General features: G+C 38.7%; 2 protein-coding genes and 1 long non-coding RNA gene across 3 annotated transcripts in view; 2 read left to right on the forward strand and 1 right to left on the reverse strand.

Moving 5' to 3' along the window:
- The window catches only part of vsnl1b (visinin-like 1b), a 6,917-nt gene extending 6,759 nt beyond the window's left edge, over positions 1 to 158 (reverse strand). The window contains exon 1 of the mRNA XM_043263537.1: positions 1 to 158. This exon is cut by the window's left edge and continues 199 nt beyond it. The gene's annotated coding sequence lies outside the window, so the exon portion shown is untranslated.
- Positions 1 to 4,650, forward strand: part of LOC122362199 — a 6,318-nt gene extending 1,668 nt beyond the window's left edge. Inside the window, exon 2 of the long non-coding RNA XR_006253073.1 lies at positions 2,156 to 4,650. This is a non-coding gene — a long non-coding RNA (uncharacterized LOC122362199). The remainder of the gene's footprint in view (positions 1 to 2,155) is intronic.
- Positions 4,651 to 6,110: 1,460 nt separating this feature from the next.
- afg1la (AFG1 like ATPase a) overlaps positions 6,111 to 10,000 on the forward strand; it is a 9,619-nt gene continuing 5,729 nt past the window's right edge. The window contains exons 1-8 of the mRNA XM_043263521.1: positions 6,111 to 6,236; positions 6,786 to 7,003; positions 7,087 to 7,138; positions 7,220 to 7,321; positions 7,846 to 7,976; positions 8,125 to 8,224; positions 8,518 to 8,576; positions 9,131 to 9,213. Of these exons, the coding sequence (XP_043119456.1) occupies positions 6,128 to 6,236; positions 6,786 to 7,003; positions 7,087 to 7,138; positions 7,220 to 7,321; positions 7,846 to 7,976; positions 8,125 to 8,224; positions 8,518 to 8,576; positions 9,131 to 9,213 (854 nt within the window). The 5' untranslated portion in view covers positions 6,111 to 6,127. The remainder of the gene's footprint in view (positions 6,237 to 6,785; positions 7,004 to 7,086; positions 7,139 to 7,219; positions 7,322 to 7,845; positions 7,977 to 8,124; positions 8,225 to 8,517; positions 8,577 to 9,130; positions 9,214 to 10,000) is intronic.

Raw genomic sequence — 10,000 nt, forward strand, 5'->3', positions numbered from 1 at the left:
CGAGCACCACCACCACGCTATGCTGCTCCTCGCCTGCGTTTGCGCAAATTGGACGCTCGCAACCCTGCTCTTAGGGAGCTCGTGTCAGTAAACAGCCTATTAACCACGGCGTGCACGCTTTGCGCGAGAATCTGTCGGTCAGCAGTCTTTATTGCAAATTTTCTCCCCTCTGGTCGGAGTTCCCAAAGAGCCCGGTGCGGTATGCGAGGGAGCAATGAGTTTTATAAGACTCGTTTACTTCCATTTTCTGTAAATACGTTCATGTGACCTAGTTAAAATTCACAGGAGGGACAGTGGCCTGTTCTTCTTCTTTTTTTTTTTTTTTAGTATTCTTCAGTTCGCATGGGCATGCACTTTGAGAAATTGAGAACCAAACCTGTCAGAGAAATGAGAAATTTCCTGAACAACCGTATTGCTTTCAAATTCGTGCTTTCGGTCGTTTCCCCAACTATGTTAAACGTCAGCTTTACTTCTGGGATCGGTTTGAGCCCCAGCGAAACGCGAAAAACAGCCGGTAAATGAGTTTGAATCTTAAGCTGACGATGCATCGACGGGCAACAAGGCCCAAAACACATGTTTAAAGTGTCCAAATAGAAATGCGTGACCCGTTCTCAGTGGGAAAGCTCCCAAGAAACATTGCTCAGGAACTGAGACTGATGATGCACGGGGCGATTTTGTTTGGGCCATTTGGGGCCACTTTCCCATTGAGAACTCTCTTGGGATCCGTGTCTCACCTGGTCGCCCATTGACAGCAAAATGACCCAAATTTGCCCGGCAACACTGTTCAAAAAGTTGCCCCATGCACTCCTGTGGATTCGTAGACCCCTAACCTATGCGATATTTTCCCGGGTGTTTGAAATGTCAATGTATCAAACTTATTTTTTAACGTATATCTAAAAGCGGATTTCTTAAAAGAGGTTGTTGTGCTGCTTGATGTAACAGATTGGTGTTGATTACCACGTCGTTTTAATGTGCTCTTTTAATCATAAACGTACCGGTTTGTAGTGCAAATATTTGCACCGTTTGCATTATAAAAAAAGAAAAGGGTTATTGAAAACCTAAATGAGGTTTTTAGCTCATCAAAAGATTTTCTAGTGATTTCTAGATGCAGCAGAGATACTGTGTGTGTGTGTGTGTGTGTGTGTGTGTTTTAAATGGCGTCGATTTGAAGGATGGTTAAAGAAGGATTTCTTTAATCGCTTGCAAATGTGGTCTGCTTCCTTTTTGAGTCTTAAACTCAACAGCTGTACCAGCCAATTAAGCGGTTGGAAAACTGTTGTATATATAATTTTGCTCACATTAATTTTAATTGGCGTCAGCCTTTCAAGTCGTTTTAGTGGAAACACCAGGCTTACCTCTGTTCTGTCAGTCAATCGCTCAACCTGATTTATGATAAATGTCCAAGCTGTTCTTTTCCACGTATGTTAATGGAGCTGTCCCTTTAAGGGAGTGTCTGGTACCGTAATATTTTTAATGATAAATAACAAGTACTTAAATATGGCTAATGCATTTCAAAGTGCTGCTAATATATGGACCGGATGTGTTCATGTTTATATACTGCGCTGCAGGTTTTGTTCTTCCAGTGTATGAGCTTTAATGGAGTTTCGTGTGGACTGTGAATTATCTTGGCTTCAAAAATGCACATATACAGTCACAGTTAGCAGATGCTCATATCCGAAGCATTGCATCCCATTATGATTATGATTTCTCTGGCTAAGCAGAGTTTCACGGTTGAAAAACCAATCGTTCTCATAGTCCACCTTTCAACAACTTTCTATAATCGTACTTTGTATATTAAAGCAAACATGCATTCTTAAGCGGCAATTGATAATTAAGTCGGAAATATAAAATTTTGTGAAATATGACACATAACGTTGACGAGAACTTCAGGTGCTCATCTCAGTCGTATTTTATTGATATTTATACCGGTCCTCGAATGCAAAGCGTCGCCGTAAGTCTCCTGTCAGAAAAATAAAATAAAGTTAAATATGCATTAAAAGCTTTTAATGCTTCACAAGCGCTTCCTCGATGAACCAAACATCGTCTACAAATCATGTGGAGGTCTGATGCCCTGATGAGGGCTAAAAAGGAAAGAATGACATCATTTCCCCCTCTGATGTAACGCGGCCCCTGTTTATGCCTCTGTTTCCTGTAGATGAAGCAGGGTTTCCTTCTTACCTGCCGTGACGTTTAGCGAGCGGCGAGCGAATGGGCGAAAGCCGCAGGACGGTGTGGGCCGGTGGGACTCGAGTGAATCACTGGGGTTCACTGAACACGACGGCGGAGCAGAATAATCCCCGGGATCCGGTGACTCAGCTGGGTTTAGAGAAGTCAAGAGGAATCGAGTTTAGCCAAGAATGCAGTGCTTGAGTGACGAAAACACCAGGGAGATCGAGCGTCAGAACAGCGACACGTAACTCCTTCCACGTCCTTTTCACGCTCTGTCGGTGGGTTCAAGGGTTTTAATTTCAGCGCTTTTCAGAATATCTTTGTTCCACGGAAAAAAGGAAACCGTTTACAACAGAAAAACGCGTGTTATTAACACTTGAGGGAAAGTAGCTGTACCGTATGTTTTCTTTTAATCACACAGCTAATTGTGTTTTTAGAGAAACACGTCTAATCAGGTTTGAATGCACTCGAACAACTTTTTTACTTTGAATTATTTTTCTGAAACAATGCTTTTGTTTAGCAAAGGTGCATTAAAATGATGTTAGAAATGTTTTGTTTGTCAAATAAATGCTGCTCTTTTGAACTTTACACCATATTGAGGAACGATGCTGAAAAAATTGCCAAATGTTCTTCTATAAAACGTGCATTTACTTACCTCCTTACAATCACTAAATACATTGACTACACATAAATACGTATCCTTATGAATACTGAAATCGGGGCGTTAATTTTAATTTTTTAGTTTGCAGCTGCATTAAACCGTTTACTTAATATGAAATGATAGCAAAAACAGGCCTTTATAAAACAGAAATGCGCGTTTTATGCTTGTAAATGTTACTTATCCATACCAACGTATAAACATGAGATCGGGCTGGAATTGCAGGAATGAATTACAATTTGAAACATATCAAAATAGAAAGCTGTTATTCTAAATATTTCACAATATTCCTGCTTTGATCAAACTATTTTGATCAGTGCGTATGATGATGAAGGTTTAAACGTTTTATAGACCCCAAATCTTGGTAGTGTACATATCAGCAAATAAATAAGCATAATATAACCATGTTTTTTTAATCTCGTTGTAAACTTTGCTGTTGCGTAGCTGTTGAACTGTATTCGGTTCCCGCCGTTCCAATTCGAATTCAAATCAAATTTCAGCCATTATTTCGAAATAGAACGTTCTGAGAACGTTTAATAGAACGTTGTATTAAAATGATGTCAGGTACAGGAATGGTGCTTCTGGAGGTGACATCACTATTCCTGGCTTCAGCTGCCAATGGGAGAATAAGCTTTCAGTATACAGCCATAATGTCTAATTATAAGTAAAGAAGATCCTCCGGGTCAGCTGGCATTTAATCAATAACAGACGTGATGGATGAATGCGGCGGCTGCTTTAAAGAGCAGTGCGGAGAATAGAAAGAGGATGATAAATAGATAATAGAATTCACTGTAGCCGCGTGGAAATCCATTTTGAGCAAAACCGAGCGTGGCATACATGGGATTTTAAAAGCTCCTTCTTCGTAACCGTCGCTTGGGGTGAGACCGAGGAGAGCGGTTCGAAAGCTCCGCGTCGGCCTCCTCGAGAAGGTCTTAGGGCCCGTGTCGTTCCTGTCCGTCTGCGGGGCCGAACGAGCCGCTCAATGAAACTGATTGCATTTCACTCCTGTTGTTTGGCCTTTGTGTTGAACCCACAAGAGCGCGCAGTAGATCTATAGACAACAAACAGAGAATATCGACATGGCAGGTTACCGGCCATTAGGATTCACTCGCTACATCCGTGATTTCTAGCATGATTAACAGGCCTGGGAAATGTGCTGGAAGGGAATATTCTCTAAACTAGTACAGGACCGTCGCTGTATAATGCACCTTTAAAGTGCTAAAATGGCTTTTATCACCTCGGTGACAGCTTCGTAACTCTTTCTTATGAGAGTGTGCTGAAACTGCTCTTGGTGAGCGCGATCTGCATGAGTAATACTGTGAAGTAAACTCAAAAATATCATATATATATATATATATGGCTGGGAATCGTAAATCACGTAATTCAGCCCATTTGAAAGCATGCTCGTTGAATTTCATCAAATAAAAGAGTTATTTTTTAAGCGCATTTTTATTTGATTCATTGTTAGTGAAAAAATTTACTGAAGATTTCTGGGTGAAAAACACATGACGGCAATTTTCGAAAAAAATGTAATTGCTAAATTTCACAATTACAAAGAAATGTCACGTGATGCATTGAATTAAATAACATGGTTTTTTTTTCAAGCTTTCTTCGTCTGTTAATTAGGTCAGCATTATTAAATTGACTTTACATTAGCATGCTTGATCAGGTATATCATAAGATATGGGTTTATTTCAATTCTTTTGATCAGCAAGGATGCAAACCGATTAAAAGTCACAGTAACTGTGTTTCTTATATTCTACAAAAGATCTTTCAAATTAATGCTAATCCTTTGAACTATTAATAAAATATAAAGACTGAAATTGTGTTTTCTTTGTTTTATATACAGTGCAAATGCTCTACATGGTCCTCAAGCCTTAAGAGCATTATTAAAATGAAATAAAAAAGGTTTTGGTGATAAACCCTTACTGTTCATTTTTATGAAGAAGATTTTAGACTCTCATTATCAAGGCAGGTAATTATAGCAGCTGTTGTCCTCTTGCTTTAGATGTGTGTATTATTCTTCCCCCAAAATGCACGTCTGGATCTATAGAAGACTGAGACTTCACACACACACATACACAGGTTCAGTCCCCTTAATAGACTAAAGCATTGAGTGCAGGAGAAGACGAGTGCTTTTGCCATGGATACGCGCATAAACATCCATCTCCCTCACACCATTATAGACACAGAGTGAAAGCACTACACGTAATCGAATTAAAACAACGCTAACCTTCTCGCCTTACCTTCCAGTCATAGCCAAAGCAAAAAAAAATATCGTCAAAAGCATGCAGGAAAGCTTCAGCGGAGTTGCTCCTCTCGTCATCCACAGCATGTCACGAAGCCAAAGCGTGTGTTTCAGAGTTCATGATGCTGCCCGGTCTTTGTTGCCATGGAAACAGGCATCCAGATCCCGGGCTGCTTCCCATCACATGTTCATAAGACATTCTTCCAGAAAGCTAATACACTGTCTTAGGACGACGGGGAGGCTAAGCTGCTGGCTGTCATTATATATGTCAACAGTAACTCTATTATTTAATCAGAACATCTGGCTGACTCATTATCAGTCCTTCTACACTTGGGAAGGCATGGATGCACACATTAGACTAACGCAGTATTGTCAGTTGCAAGGGAACTGCGCTGAACTGAAATAGAAAGACTGTAAAACGAAAAAGAAATGGAAAATATACAAACAGATAAACTGAAAACACCTCAGTGAAAAAGTCTGGTTTCATGGTCCTTAAGAAATGAGTTGTTGTTGTTATTATTATTATTATTATTATTATTATTATTATTATTATTATTATTATTAAGATTTTTAAATAGTTTTAAATGTTTTAAATATTTAAAATGCAAAGTGTAGAAATTTGACAAACAAACAAGAGGGCAAATACATTTTAATTTGCTTTTAATATTTTCAAATATATTTTATGAAATGCATTATATATATATATATTATTTCATGTATGTATGTATGTATATATGGATTGGGATCTGGATAATTTTATATCTGTTACAAAAGAGGCTTTTTTCCAGGAAGTATTCAGACTTTTTTGAATAAAAAGAATGAATACTATCATAACAACACTTTTACAACAAAACTATCCTTTAAAGACTGGCTTTATCATTTTGACCCCTGGCTCAGAATATGAAAACCACTGAAAGCATAGTAAAAATATATTATATTGCATTTCTGTCAATAATTCATATTCATGAGCAATCGCTCGCTCGCGCAGAGGCCACGCCCACCTACTCTGTTCAGGGGGCTGTTTCAATAAAGCTCTCGCAGTTTGAATCATCATGGCAGCCGGTAAAGCGTCCTTGGTGGCGCTCGGACTTCAGTTCCGTGTGGAAAATAAACTTCTGTCGAAGTCCGCTTTACCTGGTCTCGTCAGCTGCCTTAAAAGAGGTAGGTGCTTTCAGCGACACTTGAATGACACGAATGTTAACGTGATAATGTCACCATGTTCGTCTTTGACGCTGACATTCATTCTGTCATGACAAGAACACCCGGTGTGTCCGGCTCTAGATAAATAAGACAAGTGTTATAAATGTTTTTAATAGATATTACAAAATGTTTTCGTGTTCAAAACGTGTCTTTAATGTAGTGATTCAACGGCTAGCGCTGACAATACTGTACTTTTAGTTTGTAGGACGGTGTGTTTATGTCAGTTTAGACCGTTTTGATCTAGATGTTTAAACCTACATAACAAATCACCATTAGAGAGAAGGTGCCTTGTTAAAACTGGACTCTTGATTCGTAAACGTATAGCTTGTGAGCTGTAAACCATTGTGACAACTAGCCCCGTCCTTCCGTTGAACACTTGATAGTCATCACTTACAAATAATGACGAGAAATGCCAAATAAAGAGTGATCATGCTGGTCCTGTTCAACACAAGCAGTCTCGTTTGACGTGACCGGTGCTTTATGAGCAATCAAAAAAATTATTTCTTGCAGGTCTTGCCACAAGTGTGTTATCTCAGACCGTGGAAGTGCCCAGCGCCACAAGCTCCCCAAGCGGCGGTTTTGCCGGGCCTTTGGAGCATTACAAAAGTCTCATTCAAGACGGAAAGTTACGAGAAGATCTGCAGCAGAGGGCTGTCTTGGAAAAACTGGATCAGATGCAAAAGAATCTTCGAGGGTATAGCAATGAACGCTCGACGCTTTTCTCAAAGGTAAACGAAGTGCGAAGTGGCGAGGTCTGCAGATGTTGAAATGTGCTTTTGACGGGTTCTGACGTATTCTGTCTCCGCAACAGTTCTTCGCCAAGAGAAAACCACCAAAAGGTTATTACATATATGGAGACGTCGGTAAGTCCTCTGGCATCATGTTGTGGCTCGGTCAGACTTTGCTGTCATGCTGTTGAAATAAACTGCTGCTTATTTTCTCAGGCACGGGAAAAACTATGGTTATGGACATGTTTTATGATCATGTAGAGACCGAGAAGAAAAAAAGAGTTCATTTTCATGGATTCATGTTAGATGTACATAAACGTAAGTTTATGATTTTTTTATTATAATATATTTTTTAACAAGATGCTATAAATACACTTTATTGCTGTTTGTGCACTGATAATTTAATTGACTGATTTTTATTTTATATATATATATATATATATATATATATATATATATATATATATATATATATATATATATATATATATATATATATATATATATATATATATATATATATTATTTTATTTTATTTTTAATTTAATTTTTTATTATTTTTTTATTTACTGTATTTAACTTATTTTAATTTATTTTTGACACTAAATATTTTAGTTTCCGACGTCTCATAAAGGCACTGTTTATCTTCAGTGCTGTTTAAGCTAAAGACAGAAATGAACTCGAAGTGCATTATTTACCATCAGAGAGACTGAAATATTCCCAGAGCCTAAAAATGACCCGTGTAGGAATTCAAGTTCTGTATGTATCGATTATAAACGGATGCCAAAATGAGTAAAGTTGCCATTATTTGCTCTTACTCAGATAGACTCATGTTTATGTAGGAATCCATCGGCTCAAGCAAAGTTTGCCCAAGAGAAAAGTAGGTAAAATGGCGAAGGCGTATGATCCCATCGCACCGGTGGCTGAAGAAATCAGCGAGGAGGCCTGCCTTCTGTGTTTTGACGAGTTCCAGGTGAATGTTTCACTAGTTGCAATCTAATCAAGCTTTGCGAACACTTCAGCTTATTGAGATCTGCTTCACTTGTCTCTTAAATCCAAGATAATCAGACCGCCGCTGAGAGTAATCGGTATTGATTACCTCTGCCTTCTCTGTTCGTTAGGTCACTGATATCGCGGATGCCATGATTCTTAAACAGCTCTTTGAGAACCTCTTTCTGAATGGGGTTGTAGTTGTTGCCACATCCAACCGGCCTCCAGATGGTAAGAACCAACGGCTCCAGCAAAATACTGAAAGAATGTCGTGAATATAGATCCTATACATATTCGCATATCAGTTGTTTGTACTAATCAAGAAAAGCCTGTTATTTGTACATTTTTTGTTTCTTTAGTATGACTGTGCAGCACTACAAAAATATTTATAGTAGTTGTAATTAATTTTTGGTGTATGTTTTAAAAGAAAATACTATTTCTGTCTTTTTAAAGTTTTATTTGCCTTTTACTTTGCAACTCATTTTAAATGTAAATCGTTTTGAGAACAATATCTTGATTTTCAGATCTGTACAAAAATGGATTACAGAGGGTGAACTTCGTGCCTTTCATCGCCGTGCTAAAGGTAAGCACTTCAGCAGCAGGTGTGTTATCTAATACACTTAGTGCTGTTTTGTAGTGTGTTTAAAGGAACGGTTCAACAAAAAAAATGACATTTTGCTGAAACTTTACATAGCCTCAGACCGTCCAGTATGCAGGAGTTTGTTTCCTCAAGACAACAGGTTTGGAGAAATGTGGCATTACATGACTTGCTCTGCAGTGAATGGGTGCCGTCAAAAAGAGAGAGTCCAAACAGCTGATTAAAAAAAACATCACAATAATTCACACCACACCGGTTCACCGGCTAACGTATTGTGAAGTCAATTTTGCTTAGCTCATTTTGACGGCACCCATTCACCGCAGAGGTGGTGAGCATGTGATAAAATACTAAATTTCTCCAGATTTGTTCTGATGAAGAACTCTACATCTACATCTTTGACGTCCTAACCGTGACGAGAGTTTTCATTTTTGAGTAAACTGTTTCTTTAACGTTTTAATGTTAGTATAGTTGTAATGCACGTTAAATTACTTTTTCTTCGGTGCTTCAAGTAACGCAGAGGTGAAATGTCTTGTAAACAGGAGTATTGCCAAACACTGCGTCTGGATTCTGGAATAGATTATCGCAGAAGAAATCGCCCTGCAGCTGGAAAACTCTTCTACCTGTAAGAAAGTGTATTATGTCGCGCAAAATGAGATGTTACTGCATAAGTTTAGTGATGCACTTTTAATCAGTTGTGGAAGCTGACTACTTTCTTTAAGTATTAACTTTCTTAAAGTATTTTTGGAGTGTTTATTGCTGAAGTGGAAAACTTCTCCACCGCTAATGTAACCTAAAATAGCTATAGAAATAATAATAGCTTTCAAACAATCCAAACACTCACCATTAGATGAATCACTGTTGCTTAGGCAAGTGTGTGTATAATCTGTCTCTCTCTCTGTCTCTCTCTCTCTATGTGTCTCTCTCTCTCTATGTGTCTCTCTCTCTCTCTCTATGTCTCTCTCTCTCTCTCTATGTCTCTATGTCTCTCTCTCTCTCTCTCTCTCTCTATGTCTCTATGTCTCTCTCTCTCTCTCTCTCTCTCTCTATGTCTCTCTCTCTCTCTCTCTCTCTCTCTATGTCTCTCTCTATGTCTCTCTCTATGTCTCTCTCTATGTCTCTCTCTCTCTCTCTCTCTCTATGTCTCTCTCTCTCTCTCTCTCTATGTCTCTCTCTCTCTCTCTCTCTCTATGTCTCTCTCTCTCTCTCTCTCTCTATGTCTCTCTCTCTCTCTCTCTCTCTCTATGTCTCTCTCTCTCTCTCTCTCTATGTCTCTCTCTCTCTCTCTCTATGTCTCTCTCTCTCTCTCTCTATGTCTCTCTCTCTCTCTCTCTCTCTATGTCTCTCTCTCTCTCTCTATGTCTCTCTCTCTCTCTCTCTGTCTCTCTCTCTCTCTCTCTCTCTCTCTCTCT

This window comes from Puntigrus tetrazona, chromosome 17 (assembly GCF_018831695.1).
Source record: "Puntigrus tetrazona isolate hp1 chromosome 17, ASM1883169v1, whole genome shotgun sequence".
Classification (NCBI taxonomy): Eukaryota; Metazoa; Chordata; class Actinopteri; order Cypriniformes; family Cyprinidae; genus Puntigrus; species Puntigrus tetrazona.